The sequence below is a fragment of the Labrus bergylta genome, chromosome 22 (genome assembly GCF_963930695.1).
Source record: "Labrus bergylta chromosome 22, fLabBer1.1, whole genome shotgun sequence".
Classification (NCBI taxonomy): Eukaryota; Metazoa; Chordata; class Actinopteri; order Labriformes; family Labridae; genus Labrus; species Labrus bergylta.
In genome coordinates, this window is record NC_089216.1 from 19,505,425 (window position 1) to 19,526,516 (window position 21,092).

General features: G+C 41.5%; 1 protein-coding gene across 4 annotated transcripts in view; it reads right to left on the reverse strand.

Moving 5' to 3' along the window:
- The window catches only part of dock11 (dedicator of cytokinesis 11), an 87,979-nt gene that overhangs the window by 8,341 nt on the left and 58,546 nt on the right, over window positions 1-21,092 (reverse strand). For all 4 annotated transcript variants that reach the window (XM_065950226.1, XM_020645584.3, XM_020645582.3 and 1 more), the window contains 13 exons: window positions 20,490-20,537; window positions 20,023-20,168; window positions 17,444-17,559; window positions 17,079-17,216; window positions 14,754-14,936; window positions 14,328-14,441; window positions 11,189-11,404; window positions 6,923-6,980; window positions 4,386-4,492; window positions 4,099-4,221; window positions 3,538-3,651; window positions 1,242-1,388; window positions 355-565 (listed from right to left, as the gene is read on the reverse strand). In XM_065950226.1, coding sequence (XP_065806298.1) covers window positions 355-565; window positions 1,242-1,388; window positions 3,538-3,651; window positions 4,099-4,221; window positions 4,386-4,492; window positions 6,923-6,980; window positions 11,189-11,404; window positions 14,328-14,441; window positions 14,754-14,936; window positions 17,079-17,216; window positions 17,444-17,559; window positions 20,023-20,168; window positions 20,490-20,537 — 1,721 coding nt within the window. The remainder of the gene's footprint in view (window positions 1-354; window positions 566-1,241; window positions 1,389-3,537; window positions 3,652-4,098; window positions 4,222-4,385; window positions 4,493-6,922; window positions 6,981-11,188; window positions 11,405-14,327; window positions 14,442-14,753; window positions 14,937-17,078; window positions 17,217-17,443; window positions 17,560-20,022; window positions 20,169-20,489; window positions 20,538-21,092) is intronic.

Below are 21,092 nucleotides of genomic sequence, written 5' to 3' on the forward strand. Positions count from 1 at the left end.
TCCCATTGTGATGTCACAAGGAGAGCACATTTGAAACAGAGCATTTTTCTCTGTGTTGTAAGACTTATGCAGACCACAAACAAAGGACTGGATGGGTTTATTTTATGTTGTGGGTCTGTAGACACTCAGGTTACTCAAATATATGTTCAAAAACATTAACAGTGGATTTTTCATGATATGTCAACTTTAAAATATAGATAGGTATAATATGAATGGATAAGAAGAGCACCTGTTACACATCATACGTGGTCGAAAGTGCTTTGTTGCTGTTCAAGCTTCAACAACAAAAATAGACTGAAGCCTGCATAAACGTTTATCCTCATATCTGATGACACGGCTGGAATGTGAACGTACTTGTCAGCACACTCCTCCTCTTGCACTGTTCCTCCACCCCGCCGTGCTTTTTGCCCGACAGCGTGTACGGCGTCTCGAACACGAAGCGGTTGATGTTGTGGCACTTCTCGAAGTCTGTCTTCTTCTCGGGCGCCTCTTTCTCCTCGAAGTAAGACTTGACGAACGTCACCTGGACGTAGGCAAACTTGGGGTCCAGGTCTTTGGTGATAACCTGAGAGGGGGGGGGGGGGAAATCACATGAATTTATTTTAAATGGAAAAGCACAACACATCAGGTGTCAGGTACGTTCAGAGTGTTACATATGAATGCACACTTTTTCTAATATCACCATGGTAATAAAACACTCTTTGTTTACACATGCTGCCTCATCGACCCACTCACTGACTCACAATGACGATTATTCTTTTAACTTGTCCGCTGCCTTTAATTAAACAATTTTAAATTTTAACTCTGCACTGTAACTTTTAACTCTTTTTATATTTTTACTTTAATTAATTTCATTTTAATTATTTTTATTTGAACATATTTTCAGATTTAATAATTTCAGTGATTTTTTAAATGTTCTATTTTAATGTTTCTTTTCTTTCCTCTGTCATGAGGCTTTTGTCTTGTGTGAAGCACTTTGAATTGCCTTTTTGTTGAAATGTGCGACATAAATAAACTTGCCTTGCCTTGTCAACTGAGACTTAAAAACATCAACACAGTGGGGAAGGAACTCAACTCTTCCAACACAAAATTTTCTTTTCTCAATGAGCAGAAGTGCAGGGAAAGGTCAAATTGCTATATTTCAACATATAGGTATATTTACCCAAGATCAAAGTCAGAGACCACACATCAAGAGCACTGTTTTTTAAAAACATCTCCTTCCTCAACTTGACCCGCTTCACCTTGTTTGAATCCTGGATTATTCGGACGTTTTCCGGCCCAAACTTTTCCCCGTAGAGCGTCAGCAGCCGCTGAGAGATCTCCGACAGGCCGGTGAGTTTTGGCTCTTTGTAGATGTACTCCTTCCCGTCCTCTTCCTCGAAGAAGCCCTGCGCAAAAAATAAAACACATTAATTGAGTTATTAATATTAAAGAGTCCATCAGAAGTTTGCAGAGACATATACACAACAAAAAAGAAACTGAAAACCCTTCCTGCTGCAGTCAGGTCATTTCAGGTTCAGGTTACTTTAATTTTACATTTAGGTACATGTGGTTACAGGGAGAGTCACTTACACTTAGTACAGAAAATACATCAAACATACAAAGTGCAAATGTATGTCACATGGTCAAAAGTGCAGATTCCTATCTTCAAATTGATAAGCAAGCCTCCTCTCAGAACACAAAAGCATGCTCACAAACTGAAAGCGAAAACAGATTCACTCCTACAACTAGTGTGCAGTCATATCATAAAATCTTCGATAATGATGTGCAATGATATAAAGAACTAAAGTGCAACATCATTTGGAACTGTGGTGTGCATGGTCTTTTTTTCTGTCAATGTATGAACTCTATGTGCATCATGGTAAATGATAAATGGACTTGAGCTTGTAGAGCGCTTTTCTAATCTTCTGACTACTCAAAGCTCTTTTACACTGCAGGTCACACCTACACATTCACACACTGATGGTAGAGGTTGTTATGTATGATTTACCAACATCTTCTGTTTTTTTATGCTGCTTTCCTTTCCCCTCACGCTGCGGGTCCTAGCATGTACGCTGCAGCTATTTGGTTTCACCCGTAACACCCACAGTCTTGAGCCAACTTGTTGATGTGATGAACATAAATAACCGTTTGCTTGGTGAGAAAAGTGACTTTTGTGCTTTAACGGCTAATTCACCCAGCAGTGAAAAGTAATACGTCTCCCCCAGCACTATTAAAACATGACTTGTTTTATCCCAGCACACTGAAGAGCCCGTTTTAGACAGCCAGTGAAACCCAATATCCAACTGGTGCAGACTGCATCCTGTTACATTTGCACTTTGTTCATTTAATAAATCACCCTGAACATCCTGCTGTACGTTTAAAAAGTTACAGGAATTTCTTGTTCCAGTCAAACAAAACAGGACAAGAAGAAGAGACTACGTCCATCTATATTTCACACTGTGAACGACGAGGCCTTTTAAGTTCAATTTAATCAGCACATGCACTTTTGACTTGACCAATGAGCTTTCACTATGTCTCCAAAGGCTTGATTGCTGATTCTTTTTTCCCCAAATGATGCCTGATGTTTATTTTGGATAATTTGGTCCTGTTTGGAAAACATGACAAGATAAAGCAGGGTATGCCCTCGGGTGTGGCTTCCCTGTGATTAACACGTCTCCACCAGTGCATCCTTTGTATTAGGGAAGAGGCGTAGCAGCAGTAAAGCTCTCTGCTGTAATGGAATAATATTCTTAGCAACACAAAACGACTCAGCTCACAAGACAGAATAACAAAGGACATTATGGAGGGTTTTACGTTTCAGTCTTTGTATTGTATCTAAACAGGGTCAAAATAGAGAGATCTGGTATCTGGCTATCAGTATCGGGTCTGATCTTGAAGTAATTTACACGTCGGATATCAGACTGACAGCACAGATCAAGAAAGAAAGATTGTTGGGCACTTTAAACATTCTCAGCTTGCAGCATTAAGGACATTCAAACTGAAACTGTAAGTAATGTCTGCAAATCGTCTCCATGACGATGTTCATGACGTGATGGAACATATGATATATGATAAAAAGTTAAATTCTTCCACTTCAGTTCAAAATATTGAATTTAAAAACCTGGCAGTTGTTGCTGCTTCCTGTTTGTATGCAGTCAGCACAAAGGTCAAATCGTTTCCTTTGGAATAGTTTTAATTTTCATGCAACAACAGCAACACAAAATATCGGAGTCAGTAAAGCTATCGGTACTTATGTATCAGAAATCAGTTGGGAACAGAAAAAAAATTGATGAATGAGTGAATTCCCAGGGAAAATGGAAAGTTGAGTTGCAATATAAAGAGGTGAAAAGATGAGCCATATGTTTGATGTCATGATATAAATAACACAACGGCCTGAGAGGAGAATGATTAATCACAACAACTTTATGATTTCTAATCTATTTCACTCAACCCTCTGTCATGCAGCGTAGTGTGTGTTCCACCAGACCACAGCTGTACTGTAGCTGAACTTAATAAGTAACTCCTTTTTTTTTTAAAGCTGCTTCTCGACCTCACCTGTCCATAAAAGGCCACCCTGAAGTACGTCCCCAGCAGCCTGCGGCCCGACTGTATCACCTCCATGATCTTATTGTAGGCTCTGTGCAGAGTGTCGTACAGGCGGCTCAGTTTCTGAAAGAGAGGGTGCAACAGATTGTTTAGAAGAGCAAGATCCTGAACAGGAAAAAAGTTAAAACAATCACGACTAATGCTACCATTCCCCCCCCACCAGCGTTTTGTATACAAGAGCAGGAAAAACGTGGTTGGATGTTTACACAGTATTTGCAGCTCCGCAAATGTAAACATCCTAAAAAAAGAAAATGAAACCCTGATGTGCTGCATGCTGTGCAAGTGAAGCGGCTGTAACGCGCTGTCTGACTCTGCTTGTTAACATGGCAAGTGCAAGTTAACAAGTGTCAAAAAGTTGAATAAAGGGGCTAAACGTAACACAAGAGTGTTTACACAAAGGTGTTAGGACTTGACCTTTTGGATGAATCTCTTTGAGAAGAGAGACGGGGAAAGAGTGGCTGCATGCTCGTACAGGATATCTGTCTAAGTGTCGGGATGTTTCCACGGTACCTCGTACTCGTGGCGCTTCTCATAGATGGGGATAATGAGTTTGGCGATGTGCGTGATGAGCTCATAGCGTTCGGCTTTCCACAGCGCCTCCACACAGACCTCCAGGTGTTCTACCAAGACCTCCTAAAAAAAAAGAAGGGCCCAGAAAAGAAGCAACAAGCAGATGAACTGTTGAAGTGTAAAACTCAGACAGTCGTTCTTATCTGTGGGGTCAAACCCCGGTCACTGGATTGACTAACTGTTGCAGCGACTAACAATGTCATGAAATCATGGTCAGGAGGTTGTACCTCAGTGTAGTACACGTCCTGCATCCCCGTGTCTTCCTTCATGGCCGCTTCCTCTTCGATGTTCAATGTGATCTTCTTAAAAGCAGCGAGGCCGCTGGGGAACAACTCTTAAAAAAACAAACAGCAAAGACGAGTTAGAAGACAGAAAACAATGTTCTCCCAACTTCTGAGTTTAATGAAGGTTGAGTATTGTCACAGAGTTCTGAATTAAAGGAGCAGTATGTTACTCTGTCACCTAGTGTTAAAAATGGGTACTGCAGTCCAAATTCCAAACATTAGCGAGAAGGTCTCGCCCCACCCCCTCCTCCCCTGAAGCTTCAGTGTTTATCCAGCTCTGCATGGGTCTGTAAACCTTTCTGTGTTCTAACCTCTCTCCATTTTTCAAAAGCATCTCCAATATTGATCCTAGTTTGAGCACGTTTCTGCTCGTGGAGCTTATTAGAAACATGCAGAGGCTTTTTAGGTCGGGTACAATCACTTCTATCTGAACCACTTCTCTTGCCCGCTTCCATCACTGCAACACCTGTTGACCTGATAACTGCTCTCATATCTGACAAACCGAGGGGCGTCCAAAACGGCCGTGTGGGGGGTGTCTTAAAAGCGCCTACCTTCTCTGGTCCAAACAAATCCAGAGCATTCAGGAGCAGAATCTAAAGTTAGAAGGAGGACATACTGGCTGCTGCGTTGTTGTCAGAGAAGCCAGCACTTCAACATAGCATGTTTCTTTAATGTCTGATCAGAGAGAAAGGTCATTATATCATTTCAATCAGTAAATATCGTATAGATTGGTCCTTTAAATTATTAAAATCTGACTTAAATTAAAGTCAGTAAACTTCCTGATTCTCAGTCGAGCAGTTTGGCTGCTCTACTGATGTTTCCCTTCAAAATGACAAACAGGCAAACCATAAGACTTTATTTTTGTAGAACTAAATTTAACAATAAAATGACTTTAGTCTTGTAATATTATAACTTTCTGTTTGGATTGGCTTCCTGTGGATGTTCCTATGTGACATGTATCCTTGTTGGTAAGATTCAAATCTATGGTTGGAGTGACTAGACTACTCTACATGAAAGAAAACAGTCCACATTCAGCACAATTTATGTAAACTGGTCTGCAGGTAAACAATGTAATTTGGTTTGCTGGATAGCGTTAGCAGTGTTGGGAGTTATCTTGATTTTTCGCGAACAAAATACGGCTAAACCGTGCTGCTCCTGCGAGATACTATCTGTTGACTGTGCCTGTTTACATTGGGGTGGTAGAGTGTGGAGGCCCATTAACCGCAGCTACAGACCCGGCTAGTGGCTTTTGGCTGATCTTGTCCTGTTCATGCCCACGCAGTGTTTTCTGACATATAGTCAAAGTCATCTTTATTGTCAATTTTTCAAACATGTGCTGGACATACAGAAAAATCAAAAAAACGTTTCTCTAAACGGTTCTATAAATGACCCACTGTGAATATTTACAGTGAAAAGTGCAAAAAAAAGAAAGGCTGTTTATTCTGTGTGCTGTACAAGTTAGAATTCTGTGTTAGACGTAACAGTCCTGAATTATATTTAAGAATGCACTGTTCATAAAAGAGACATCAGTCTGATTATAGTTTGATGCATCATGCTGACACAACACAGGGAGCTCTTTTGAAATCTCAGGATTCTTAGTTTAACCTCAAAATGTTGAAAATCCAAATGGAAACTGGGACTGACTTTTAGGGATATTATTTTGTAAAGAGAATTGTTAAAGAGAGATATTAAATACTAATCACATGATTCAATCCGAGACAAAGCAGAAACGCCAGGCTACAGTTTGTCCGTTGACATTCCTCAGTGATAAACACGAGCTCATATTTGTTTTGGGGACTATTTGACAAAGGGTTTTGCATGATATAAATATGACAGCGAGAGAAGCTTTGTGACTCTTTGTTTTTATAGATTATATATAGATGTCAGTGTCCTTGTATTGGACTGTGGTGTGTTTGCATGCCGTATCTAACAACAGTCAGGGAACAAACTGGCATGGCTTATATCACCAGTGTGGGGAAATCTTCCTGGAGGAGCAGAACACAGAACACATGTGGAACACAGGCTCATTAACTCCATTATTGTGGTTTGACACTTTGAATTTTTGTCCTCCCTTTGCTAACTATTAAGCAGGGCCTTGCTGCACGCGGCGCGGGATGGCCTAGCGATTGTGTTGCACGCCCAGTGTGCAGAGGCTGTGGTCCTCTCTGGGTTCAAATCCGACCACCGGCCCTTTGCTCTGGTCATCCCCCACTCTCTCTCCTACCACCATTTCCTGTCTCTCTTCAGCTGTCCTATCTGAAAGAGGCTAAAATGCCCCCGGAATATCTGCACACATTTTTGCAGTTTTTAATTACACTACATGAACAATTAAAAAGGTTAATGTTTAGACAGACCTATGGGTAATCAGGTCCACCCAGTGTACCTACTCATCTATGTTTTATTGTTCCTGGTTATAGCAAGATTTTATAATCTTGTGTACTTGTGTGTATGTGTGAGTGTAGGTGGGCGAACGGCCTTACTTTTCCTGTACAGGTATTCTGCAACGAGTGCAGCCACATGGACGTAGCACATGGCCGCCTGTGGAGACAACAACAAACACATGATTTAGTCAGCCGGGATACAAAACCGCAGGTCTGTGGAATAATCCACATTGATATGAAAAACCTGCCACAGACAGTGAGACAAAGTGAGATTCCCGTCTAGAAGGTAATCATAGACACTTATGATTTGAGCCTCTACTCTGTGTGGAGCTGTTTGGTCCACATAAAGATGAAGAGTTGGAGCAGAGGGGGAACTTTTTCCGAGTTTTTTTTTTTAAGATGCCAGATTCAATTACACTATTTAGAAAGTTAACAAAGTTTCTTCTCTGAAAGGAGCAAGCAAGGGGAAACTCAGGGAAAAGAAAAAAAAAAGGAAGTGGCATCCTCGTGCTCCAAACCTCCACACAGATGTGGAAGTGACAGAGGCGGACTGATTTCATCCATACAGAGGCAGAATTGCTCTACTGATTACTGCTGGAAAGTTTGAGTGTGATATTGTGCAACAGACAGTTACCACCAGCTGACTGTAATGTGCGTAAGCAGAGAGAGAGAGAGAAAAAGAGAGAAGGAGAAATAGAGCCCAGGTCTCAGTGGTGTTATAAAGAAACTCTGTAACTGCCTGTGGCAAACAGACCTGGCTTTAGTGGAAGATATTTGCAACAAGGTTGTTTTGCATAGGAAGGGAACACAGAATAATCCCTCATTTTCATAAATACCCAGGACACTATCTGCTTGGCAGTGTGTAGTGTGTGTTATCTTTTTGTCTCATTTGTACAGGTTTGGCGCCTGCAAAAGCAGCGTAATCCTTTTTTTTCAGGATGTGGCCTTTACTCTCTGCGGGGTGACCAACTCCCTGGAGAATAAACAACTTAATATATAATTTCAGAATCCAGTTTTGATCCGCATTTTGTTTGAATTGAGGAAAGTGGAGGAAAACTTACCTCACAAAGGGAGAGGACACAGTTAGTGTCTTTTTTTTAACACTCTATGACTATGAGCTTCTTCACAAGACACTCGTTTATAGATCTGATTTAACTGTAGTTACGCCACAGTTGAGACATTTCTTTCAGTAACAATCAAACTTGCTTCTCTTTGTTTTTCAGGATTTGACGTCTTGACTTGTTTTTTCTTCATGCTGTCAGGAGTGAACACTTTGAGACAAGCTACCTGCTGTTATCACTCTCATTATCTACCTTTGAACAGGTGAAGCAGAGGACGAGCTATGACTGGTCTGATGACCTAGATGACTGATAATGGGTTTTTTATTCTGGATTTGATGATGGTTTTATACATTTTCCGTTTGATGAACTCTTGTATTTATGTATTTAATGTTGTTTCTTTGTGCCTGTGTTCCACATGTTTTTTTGTTTTTTTCCATATTGTTCTCACATGGTTGCAAAACTAATTTCCCCTTGACTCAATAAAGTTGAAAGTTGAAGTTGGTCATATCTGCAGTCCTTTCACAACACAGGCCTTGCTTTGTTGGCACTGTTTCACTCTACATTGTTTTTGTTTTTCCTCACCGACCCCAAAACTGATGTACTGACCTATGATGCTTTCCCACCAAGTTTTGTAGCTGGAGTAAATCTTGTGTCTCATTAAGATTAAGATTAACTTTTATTGATCCCGCAAGGGGAAATTCTGTTTTTTACACTCTGTAAGTCATGCAACGGGATGTCGGGGTGACGGAGCAGCCCCCAGCAGGCGCTCCTGAGCTGGTGGTGGGGAGGGGGTTTGGTGCCTTGCTCAGGGGCACCTTGGCAGTGCTCAGGAAGCGATCTGGCACCTCTCCAGCTACCAGACCAACTTCCATATTTGGTCTGCACCGTCGACCCTCCGGTTCCCAACCCAAGTCCCTACAGACTGAGCTACTGCCGCCTCATTAATACGCACTGTTGTTGACATCAGCTTAATTTTTCTTGTAAGCAGAAATAAAGTTAGATTGTCATGGTGAATGGACTGAAGCTTGTTTTTCTCTTTTTTTCTAGTCTTCTGACTAATCAAAGCACTTTTACACCACAGGTCACACCTACACATTCACACACTGATGGTAGAGGCTGCTGAGTAAAGAGTCCATCAGAAGTGACTAATCCCATTCATACACCTCTGCTTAAGCAGCAGGAGCAACTTTGGGTTAAGTGTCTTGCCCAAGGACACATCGGACATGTTGCTGCAGGAGCTGGGGATCGAACCTCTGACCTTCCTGTTGAGAGAGGACGACTCTACCAACTGAGCTACACAAAAAGAAATGTAATAACCTTGACCTGACTGCTCCAGTTAATGTTTGACACACAAACATTGTAAAACTTGTATTGACACAACCATAATGTCACACTCGTCATCGTTCTGTATTTTGGTTTGGTTTTATTAAGCTACAATAAATCTATCAATCTTGTTTATTTCAGGACTTAAACTCATTCAAGCATCAAGTTCTTTTCCGCATTCTGCCCTGGAGGGATTAGGAGTGAATCATGGATTCATGCTTCCTTGAAATCGAGTGGGTTTCTTATCAATTATGAACCTTGCCAAAGCAAATACACTTTACCATTCAGTCGCTCCATAACAAAGAAATCTCACTCAAACGTAAGCTTTTCTTAACATAAGATATTTTGTCAGGTGTTTGCTCTAGGTGTTGCCAACGAGCATGTAGGGGCATTGAACTTCAATTCAAACAACTTTATTAATCTCTCTTGGTGTGGAGCAACTCGTACACATGAGAAAGAAACACGAACAAAGACAACGGATTAGCCTACACAAGGAGTTAAAATATAGATAAAAGACACACTGATTAAAAGTCAGCCAGACTGAAGAGGAAATGAAAACAGACTAGAGTGATCAGTCCAATAAAAGAATACATTAAAGATATGTGGCGCCAAAAGATTAAATCACTTTATATGTGATTTTTTGATCCAGCAGATGTCGCCCTTGAGCACCAGCATGAAACCAAAACAACTCGAGCTGCATTGTTGTGTTAGCATGCTAATGCTAGCGATCTTTATTATGCTCGTATCTTCACACTGCATGTAAATTTACCTGAAATGAGCGTGATCTAGAAACACAGGTAAGCAGTGAGTACAGTATGTTATTCTTCTTTTCTCTAGTCCCTCAATTAAACAACTTTTATAAGTGAGGAGAGGAGTCAGCCGGCCGTCCTGGCGATGTAAACAAACTGAAGATAGGACTCTGAAAACTCTGAAAACATCACAGACAGTGGGACTCGGGTGTTACACCCATTGTAGACAGTCATGACCCACAGAGTTATTTTCAGAGGATATACTTGATTTATATTACATTTAAGTGTGAAAAATCACATAGAAAGCCTTTAAGGAGCATTCAGTAATCTGATCGCAGCGGGGATGAACGATTTTCAGTAGCGGTAGGCAGGTAAAACAAAACGGCGACGTGATGGCAGCAGACAAAATTCACTAAAGAGTGCGTGACCAGAAGAAGCTAAAATACTCTCAGCCTTCCTGAGGATCTGCTGGTTACAAAAAGAGTTTAAATCTCTCTGTTTCACTCCAATTATCTTAGAACAGATTTTAACAATTCCTGTTAGACTGTGTGTGTCTTTAACTGAGAGGCTGTGAAACCAACAGATAAAAGAAAGACAAATGAGACTCTCAATAAAAGACTGGTATTACAGGACTGACTGAGAAAGAGTTCAGTTTCCTTAAATTCCCTGTTGCCCCCCCTCTTTACGATGGCCTCAGTGACAGCATCAAATTTGAGTTGGTTACCAAATATGTGCCCAAGTATTTGTATGACCTTACAATCTCCACATTTTTACTATGGATGCTGAACTCTGTGGCTGCTTCCTTGGTTCAGTTAAAAATAGCACTTGCCACTCCTGTTGGTTCACATTTGGTAGAAACAATTCAGCAGACACAGAAAGAAGATAGCCTCAAAGTGAAACAGATCATTCAAAGTCTTTTAGGCTTGTGTAAATCAGTGTTCCTCTTGTGATCAAAGATACAACAAAAAACTCAAAGTACTTTTTCAATTCTCTGATTTTTTGAAATTTTCAAAATCCAAAACAAAAAACACCAACCAGAATTTACATTTTTAGACATTTCAAATCCATTATTACCCCTTTACCTTTTCTGAAGATTATTATTATTATCTGAAGATGAAAATGGAAATAACAGGAGCAAAAATGTACTGTTACATACTGAAACATTAAGAAGTGACACAAAATACAGCAACCGGTATTCCCCGGTCTGTGTGAGTCTGTGTGTGTGTGTTTACCTCAGAGAGATCTCCGTTCTTCAGGTGTGCTCGCGCCATGCTGTCCAGCCACGTCCGTCTCAGCTCCGGGGTGCTGGCATAGGACCGGGCCAGGCTGTACTGGAGGTCCAGCAGCATCTCGGGGTCCTTCTCATGCTCCCTCATCTGGGCTGTGGCCATGAGCACTGTGCGGATCCGCTTGGTCAGACCCTTCACCTCAGAAGGGAACCCCGTCGACTGCGTAGAGAGACATGTGAATTCACAACAACATGAATAAGACAAATAAAAGATTGTGTACATGGAAAAGTACCTGCACAATACAACGCATGAAATCAAAATGGATTTTTTTTTAAGGAAGCAGAAACATTTGAGACATTTGCATTCGTCTTTGTTAACTTTTGGTATTTTTTTCTTTGAATCATTTGTGTTCAGACAGCATTTGAAATAACATAGCATTTGAAATTTAACATGAGCCCCTTTTACATACGCCAGGTGTGGCTGAAGGTTTTGACAAATAGTTTCATCTCATTTTACAGCCGGAGTATAAAATGTGTGTTTTTCTGGTCGTCTGTGCAACGAGACACTGTTTTTTTTTAGTCTTTTACAAAAACACCACAGACGGGCAAGATTTCAAAGCCTGTGTGTGAGTGGACGCCTCTCCTGAATTATAGCAGACTGATTGCTGCAGTGACTCAAAGCCTGGGCTGTGAATCAGAGTTTCACAGTATCTTAAAAAAGTGAAAAGGGGCATTAGAAACGATTAGCAGCAGTCTTATCTTTGACCTTAGAACGGCCATGTTGTAGCAGTTAAATGAGTATTTAGAAATTCTTCTAAGCAACCCTTTGTGCGCAAGTCTCAACACTAACACTATTCTTGATGCTGCGATTATAGATGTAAGATCTTGTTGGGCCACGCAGGCTTAGGACAGTCAAACAATGGACTTGGGCCTGCACCTCTGTAAAAGCCTCATTTGAGTTATTCACTGAGATCACAAAGAGGCCTAAAAGGACTCTTAATCCCAGAATCCCCTGCGGTAGTTCACACCTACGCGTGAAGTAAGGGGGGACCGGAACCTCTCTCTCCTCATTGGAGGGGACCTGAGGTAGACCCCCCATGGAGCAGGCCAGGCTACAAAGCTCCAAGACTTCCATTGCTCGCTCTCTTTCCACGCGCTGACTTCAAGTGTTCGGAGACACAAGCTCACCTCCTGTTTCCTGCAACAATCTTCCTTTGTTTTAAGTTTTGGCGCGCAGGTAATCCGCGGCCGGCAGTGTTCTAAATTCCGAGCTCGGATTGTCCAGTGAACGCATCTCAGTTTCTCGGAGAGCGTCAGACTATAACAGATTATCAGAAAGATAACGGTCTTATTCCGTCCTGCAACGAAAGGACATCAAAGGACATCTTTCCACTCGACGGAGAACCAACGAAGCCGCTCTTGCCGTAAGGGACCCTCGCCGCCATCAGGAGTCGGACTGTGATCCGGCCTCTTCAGGCACGCATTTCTCTTTTATTCTCTTTTATCCTCTTTTATTTCCCCTTCTACGAACATACACACACACACACATATTCCCGTGTAAACGTACATCTGGAGACCAACTCCACCACCGCGCCATTACACACAGAGATCTATTCACTCGCGGCTATCCAGACGCCTCAGAGACACAGAACGTGTAGGGCCGAACTCGGTCTGTTTTAGACAATAAGGCCACACACACACACACACACACACACACACACACACACACACACACACACACACACACACACACACACACACACACACCTTCCACAAGCCTTGCTTGATAATGTTTGTTGCTTAGATTAGTTTATGATAGTGATTTGTTTGATTAAGTTCATTGATTTTGGGTTGATGTTGCTTTGTTTACATAAATTCTGAGAGCAGTTGTTTGTGGTTACTGGTGTATTTACATTGTGATATAAGCTGGGTGCGAAGGCTTTGTGTACGGATTTCACGCCTTCAATTTATTAAATATAGTTATTCATTATTAATAATATTAGTAATTAAATAACTAATTTGAGACTGATTTGAGTGATATTTTGGTTATATTTACCTGATTACAGGGTGGTGCCCCAAGAGAGATTAAACATAGTTTAATGATATTTTATTTCTATTATTAATAATTAAGTATAATTATTGAAGAATATAACCAAAGTTGACTTGATACAACCCCAACAATCTTATGCCGGTAAAATCCTCTGACACATAACAACACTGTATCATGAACAGATTCTCAACGTGATATGATTTTTTCTGAGCAGATTGCTCAACATATCCTCAGGGATTTATTCATAATCAGCAAACATACTTTTCAATTTGGCATCTGAGTTACTATGAGCGTTGAAAGGATCACGTCCCATTACTCTGCTTTGTAGGTTCAAGTGTAAACGTATCAGTCATCAGTTGTTGTCACCTCAAACCAGAGTTACACAATTCTAAATCTTTCCTCGTCTCAAAACCGGTCTCAAGATCACTTTTATAAAAAGTCATCGGAATCGAAAGCATTTTAACTCGGTCTTTTAAAGACCGGTCAAAACCATCACTGGCTGTTTTTCCACATCATTTCTGTGATTAGAAGGAAACACCCCTTTTCTAAAAGAACAAAAAACTTCTGTTCATTCATAATTTATATTTTTATCTCTCGGTTACGGTCACAACCTTCCCAGTGTAGCAGTCTGAGTGAGAGTCTGAGACATGCCGGGTGCATAAATTATGATTTCCACTGATATTTCTGGTCTTGGTCTTGAGTCAGTCTCGCCCTGCTTTGGTCTTGGTCCTGACTTGGTCACTATCCCTAAATGTCTTGGTCTTGTCTCGGTCTCGGAGCACTCTGGTCCCCGGTATGTCTTGACCTCGATTAGTGGGGTCTTGACGACAACACTACCTCAAACCGACATGTATCTACAGTCAAATCAAACCAATCAGCTGCATAATAAAGACTCATATTAATCTCAGAAAGTATCAGAAATTGAAGCCCCAAAGTCTGGGTTGAATCCTCTGTTGGCTTTGTTACACTTGTATGGAAAGATTTGATTTCAGAAATGCATTGGTTTGTAAAATGAGTTATTTCATATTTTGGTTCCTTTATCCTTTTAAACTATTTTGGATTAGGAGTCAGCCTCTGGGGACTTGTACGATACCTTCATGGCCTTGTCACTGTTTGCAAAGTTGTTGATGATGGAGAGAGACTCCTGGAAGCGCGAGCTGCCGGTCAGCGCCACGTCGGAGATCAGCTGGCTCACAGCGATGATGATCTGAACAGAGGGAAGGGAGAAGAAAGAGGAAGGGGATAAAGAGTATACAATCACACATCCACAGAAAGAACATGTCATGAAACTCATCAGGTCTTATATTTTTAAAACTGTTTTAACATCCTCCTTCCCTTCTTTCAAGTAGTTGATGAGTATGTGTGTGGGCAGCAAAGCTAAAGGTCAGGGTTGAACACTAGAGACCTTGTAACAGACCCACTAAGCTGAACATCTCCAGTAAGCTGTCTTTTTGAAAACAATCTTTAAAGGGATTAAGAGTTTCTTCTGCTTCAGAAACAACAGTGTGCTCCTTTGTACCTGCAGATGTGTGCGCAAAAAGGTCTTCCTCTTGGTGTACTCGTAGTTGTTCCTCATCAGCAGGTAGAGCAGCGCCGACGCCTCGGCCCTCAGAGATCCCAGCTTGGAGACGCAGCACTTGAGCACCTCGCAGCACAGAGCCTCGCAGAGCGTCACTCGGCCTTTGAACAGCACCGACGGGAACTGAGGGGGACAACGTGTTGGTGAATTAGGAAAATACATGTGAACATATGTTTGGAGGTGTGCAGAGAAAAGGCATCGAGCACCAGGACTGTGACACCTGTTTCATAGCTGCCACACACCAAATGGAAAGTTTCATTCTATACACTTTTTTCGGACTTTTTTTTGCCTTCATTTAGAGACAGGAGAGATGATAAAGTCAGAAATCAGGGAGAGAGAGAGAGAGAGAGAGAGAGTGTGGAATGGCATGCGGTAAAGGAGACACAGGTTGGATTCTGACCCGAGCCACCTGCTTGCAGGACTACAGCCTCCGTGTGTGGGGAGCGGCGCACTAACCACTAACAAGGTGCCTCAATTGTATAAAGTTTAAAAGTTTATTTTTATATAGCACTTATCGCAGACAAAGGTCACAAAGTGCTTTACAAAAAACAACAACATACATACAATAAAAGAATAAAAAATGTAAAATGAATATGTCATGGACGACATTATAAAATCCTGCTATAACCAGGAACAATAATTGGAACAATAAAACATAGATGTGTAGATAGATACATAGATGTACACTGGGTGGACCTGATTACCCATAGGCCTGTCTAAACATTAACGTTTTTAATTGTTTTTTAAAAGACTCAACAGAGTCAGAAAGACGTAGGGAGATGGATATGCACTAATGCATGAAAAAATGAATTTTTATTTGCACAAAATATTATTTGGTTACTTTTTTAAATTCCATCATTATTTTTCTTATTTTCTTTTGTACAATACGCTGGTCACTGTGAGAGGCCACACCATGACACACGAGGTAAGTTTAGCCTCGTCCTGTTTTTGCAACTCTGAGGATACGCGATAAAAGGCTCTGGAGAGCTGGATATTAATCTCAGGAAAAAGAAGTAAAAACAACACACGGAGGGTGAACCTGAAGACGCCACAATGCGAAACCTGTCATTCTCACCAATGTTTTATATGAATTACACTTTAAAGTCAATCTGAACAATCCTGGTGTGCTCTGGATGACTCTGGTCTTGTAAGCTGTCTGTTCCTGCTCTAGCTGCACCCTGGATGAGTAGCACGGCCGTGCACAGAGCACCCATCAACTCTGAAGTAACGCATGGCTGCATGTCCGCTTAGGGCTGCACTCGGGCTAAAAGAGATGCAGTGACTTAACACACATAATACCTAAAACATTTTAAGTGATGGTGATCAATTGGGGGTAGAAAATTGCAATCTGTATCCATAGCTTCACAGAACTTGGTGGTGCTGCTTGTGTAGATGAAATATGTGAGAGAACTCGTTGTTCTTTTCTTTCTCTTTTTGATACTCTGTGTTGGGCTCCACAGTCCAGGATTCTTAGCATTTGGCCACAGACGTGTTCACAACCTCAAAGAGACATTTACTATGTATGACTCTGCAGAAACCAGTCCCTCTCACTTTTACTATTTCAGGAGTTTCCTGCTTGCTGCTCAGATCTGAGTCATCGCTCAAGCATCTGTCGCGACACTTTCGATGCTATCAGAGAGAGTGAGAGAGAGAGAGAGAGAGAGAGAGAGAGAGAGAGAGAGAGAGAGAGAGAGAGAGAGCGAGAGTGCACTGCTGTGGGTGGTCCTGCACCTCACTAGTCAGAAATGGAGCCAAGTCAGAACTTGACCTTCTAACTGTTCAGATAGTATCTTAACTGTCTCACATGCAATGTAATAGGTCTCTGATGATTGCTTCAAAGCCTGTAAAAGCACAACGTTTGTGTTTTTTTCTGTTTCAAGACAGCTACTTGTCTCTAAATCAAGTGAGCAAAGAAGGAATCTGAAACAACAGTGAAGATTGAGAGTGAAAGGGTGATGTTTAAATATGGGAAGGAGGGGAGCAGTGGCTTAAACAAACACAGGAAACGCTCTTTTCAACCATAACTAATAACCCAGCAGCATTCCAGCTTGTTTTGAATAGCAGAAAGAGAAACAACGACTGCGACAATGACACGTCTGCTGGACAAGTGACAACATCCATCACGTCTGGTTGTTTATCTTGTGGTGGAAGATCACGTCAGGAACAAAAAAGCGTCTCAGCTCCATTACAACAATATCTTAGTAACAGCTGTTTCATCTCTGCGTTTAGATTTCATGATTCCATATTTTCAGGATGCAAACTTACCTTGTTTATGAATGCCCGGAGCGCGGAGAAGACGTGCCTGAGGGCGGCTTCTGATTGGCCGACTTTAAGAAAGGTCAGGTAGACCTCAAAGACCTTCTTCATTAAAGGATTGTGACCGTCGCTGTCCAGCAGCTGGGTCTGATTTACGCACAGAAGGGCAAGGAGAGACGGTTGTTTTATAAATATACAGTAGAGGACAAATGCATACTTAAAACCTCAACCCAAAAAAAATAAAAACATAAAACGATCCCTAATACCCCTTATACAAGTTTACACACATACAAATAAAGAGTGCATGAATGCAGGCTGTAGCCCACATAAAAAAACAGACATTTTATGGCACATTTGTGTGTGTCAGTGCTGACCTTAAAACACTGAGTGAAAAGAGAGAGGACATCCAGGACACTGAGGCAGACCTCTGTAGAGATGTTGCCCTCCAGTAGAGCCTGATGGTGAATTTCCGCTTCTGATGGCCCCGCCCCTGCAACAGGCACACACATAAATAAATACAAACAATCAGCCTACAGTGTGTGTGTCCCAGGAGGCGCTGCTTGTCAACAGGCGAGGGAGCCCCCAACGGCTGACAAACTTTAAACCACAGCAGTGCCTCAAAATTTGCAAATTTGGCAATGGTAGTAGGAAACCTCCCTAAGGGGGCCCCACCATCTGATAGCACTCACTCTCTATGCCAGCCTTTCCCAAACTTAAGACTGCCGCCCAGCCCGCTTTGAAATACAAAATTACTCTGGGGCCCATTATGATTTTTTTTTTTTATGACTACAGGTATAGCTTTCAGGTAAATGATTGGACATGACAAAATGATATTATGGGAAGATAGACACAAAAGATTACTAAACTTTATGTCCATGAATAGTCATGACACGCCTTACTAATCACTGAAAGGGTTCACTCATGGTAAATCATCATTATTGTGATATTTCTTTTATTTTTTAATTTGGAGGAGGGCTTTTCGTGGCCCACCTGCAGTACCCACACAGCCCACCAGGGGGCCGCGGCCCACACTTTGGGTCGCACTGCTCTATGCCATGCTAAGTGTCACATGCATTATTGCTGTGAAAACCAACATTTGTCAATGAAGGTTAAATGAAGAGGAAATAATCTGTCTGTGAGTGAAAAAAGAAAAGAGGACAATAATAATGAACGCTGGTTGGAGGGGCCCCCAATGAATTTTGCAGATAGTGTCTCCTGTTCCTGATTTATTTTTAATTTTTAATTTTTTAAAGATTTATTTTTGGGCTTTTTGTGCCTTTAATGGAGAGATAGGACAGTGGATAGAGTTGGAAATCAGGGAGAGAGAGAGAAGGGAATGACATGCGGGAAAGGAGCCACAGGTTGGATTTGAACCCGGGCCGCCTGCTTGTAAGACTACAGCCTCCATACATGGGGCGCTCGCTCTAACCACTGCACCACCAGCGCCCCCTATTCCTGATTTTAACACCATCTCAAGCACTTACTGTCTCACACTGTGATATCCTGTTAGTCTTTCATTTTCTTTTCATGTGTTTTGTGTCCACTTCCTGTCTCTTCCTTTGTCTCCTTAGTGTCTTCATGCTTTCCACACTTGGATGTTACTTCCTCTCCATGTATGACCCACAAACATTCAAATAGAGAGCTCTTACAAAACTGTTTTTCTGAGTGTGTTTTTAAATGTTCACACAGACTGAAGCACTGCACGATTGCTATCTCACATGTCTGTGATGGTTCAGTGCTTCTTCTTGATCCTGCACATACACACCCCTGGACCAGATCTTTAGATATTCCTCCAAATAAGAAGAAGCTAGGTCGCAGAGAATCCATGAAATGCATTTTGGCCGGTTGCCATTCAGATAAGATCTTGTATTGTTGTAGGGATTACAGCAGCTCATCCAGTATCAACACTTTTTGAGCTGATAATTCCACAGAACTCAGGTGAGGCACACATCTCTTCAGCTTCGTTCTACCAACCCAACGGTAAAGTGCACACCTGGTTGTGTGTTTAAGCTGGGTCTGCTTATTCTGCTTCTTGTTGGGCCGGTCTGAAGAGTGAGACTATTATTATTACTGATCCAGGAAAGTCCCAAACATTTCTTTAACAATAAGGAAGTAATAAATCATTTGGTAGGCAAAGAAACAATGTACATAGCATAATAAACTCAGAATGGTTTTTTGTTGTTGTAGATATACATTTTTATCAGGCTGTTGATTTCCAATGAATTATTTGAATCACAAAGTTTAAAGACTGTGGTTGGATTTTACCACCATAGTCCCCTTATGGGGGGGGGGGGGGGTCAGATATTTGAATGAACATTTGCAGTTGTGACTCCGAGACATGGCTGTATGTGATGTCTCAAATGGTTTCTGTGGTGTTTGTTGTTTATTTAGTTGTTGTGTATTGTAATTGTAATGTCGATTAATGTTTGTTGTGTGTGTGAATTTGACCAGGTGGCAAATTGGATCTTGATGTTTTTTAAACATATTTCATACTTAATCTTCTCTTTGATTGTTGATGGTTAGTTTTAATGATTTTTAAATGCATTTTATCAGTGTTTCTTTTTTCACTTTGTCATGATGCTTTTTTATGTCTTGTGTGATGCACTTTGAATTGCTTTGTTGCTAAATTGGCTGGGCAGCTGTGGCTCAGTTGGTAGAGTCGGTCGTCTCTCAGCCTGAAGGTCGGGGGTTCGATCCCCAGCTCCTGCAGCTAGAATTAATATAATACTGATGGAAAATTTACATAGCGGCTCTGGGTATCAGTGTGTGAACAGGTAGGTGTGACCTGCGGAGTGAAAGCACTTTAAGAGAATGAGCTCTGAATTGTAATCTAAACTCTATTCTCTATTATTCATTAACCTTTATTTAAAGAATTAAAATAAAATGTCCTTTGTTTGGAGAATAAACCTGTGAGTGAGTGAGTTTTTGCGTGGGGCCTGGTGAGTGACTTTACCTATATTGAGAGTGAGAGAGGTTTCCATGGTGCTGAACTGGTGCATCTTGGTCTGCATGAAGCTGGCCCGGTTGCAGCGCATCACCGGCATCGTCTGAGACTTTCTGTCTGAGGAGAACAGCTTGGTCGTGCACACATCCTGACTCCTGGATAAATAATACATCCACAGGAAGAGAAGGAGAGAGTGCACTTACTGGTTTGACGGACTTAGAAGGAGACGAGAGGAGGACGAAAATGAAATCATGAACGAGCATCAGAAAGATTATCACTGAGCGGGAATCTAACTTGTTAAAATATCAGGGGAACATAAGAAATATGCTTCTGTCAGATACAATCGTTGAACTGGACCACCCTTTCATTCTTGTGAAATCAACCATTATATAATAAACTAAATATAGCAGGCTTTTCAAGTGTCAGATGTTTGTCTAGCAGGTATGATAAAAAGCTGTTGGTTTTTCCTGACTTACCGGCCTATGTTTCTTTTTCCGATGTAACGAAGCTGAACCAGACAGATCCTGCAGAAAGAGAGAAAAGGTTAATAAATATTGCAGGGTGCAATGACGGCGAGCATGGATGTCATAATCAATCAACTTTTTTAGTCAAAACTTCTGTGAGAAACTTTTGGCTTGTGTCCATTCATGCAACTCCTTTGTTTTGGCTGTAGACGCCCAGTGTGTAAAATCCTGCCGCCGGCGGGCTCTCAATCAAAACAATAACAAAAGAGTGATTAGTCTATGCTCCTCTCCCATCCCCGATGAAAACAGACTCAGAGTGTACCATATTCAAAATGAACGGGGGAAACCGACCTGAGGAAGAGAATATGTTTACCGACGATGTATCTGAGTATAATTTCCATGACGTTTTTATCACAGCAGCACATACAGAAACAGTACGGCAGCTTTCAGCAGCAGCTCCCGCTTCCTTATGCAGCGGCCTTTAACTTCACATCTGGTGTTTCCATGGCAACGATAAACATGTTGTGTCTGTCATGGCGGCACGACAAGACACGTCCCGTTACAACTCTAAAATGAAGGATTCCTCTGGCTTTGATAACTGGTGGAAATATTTGA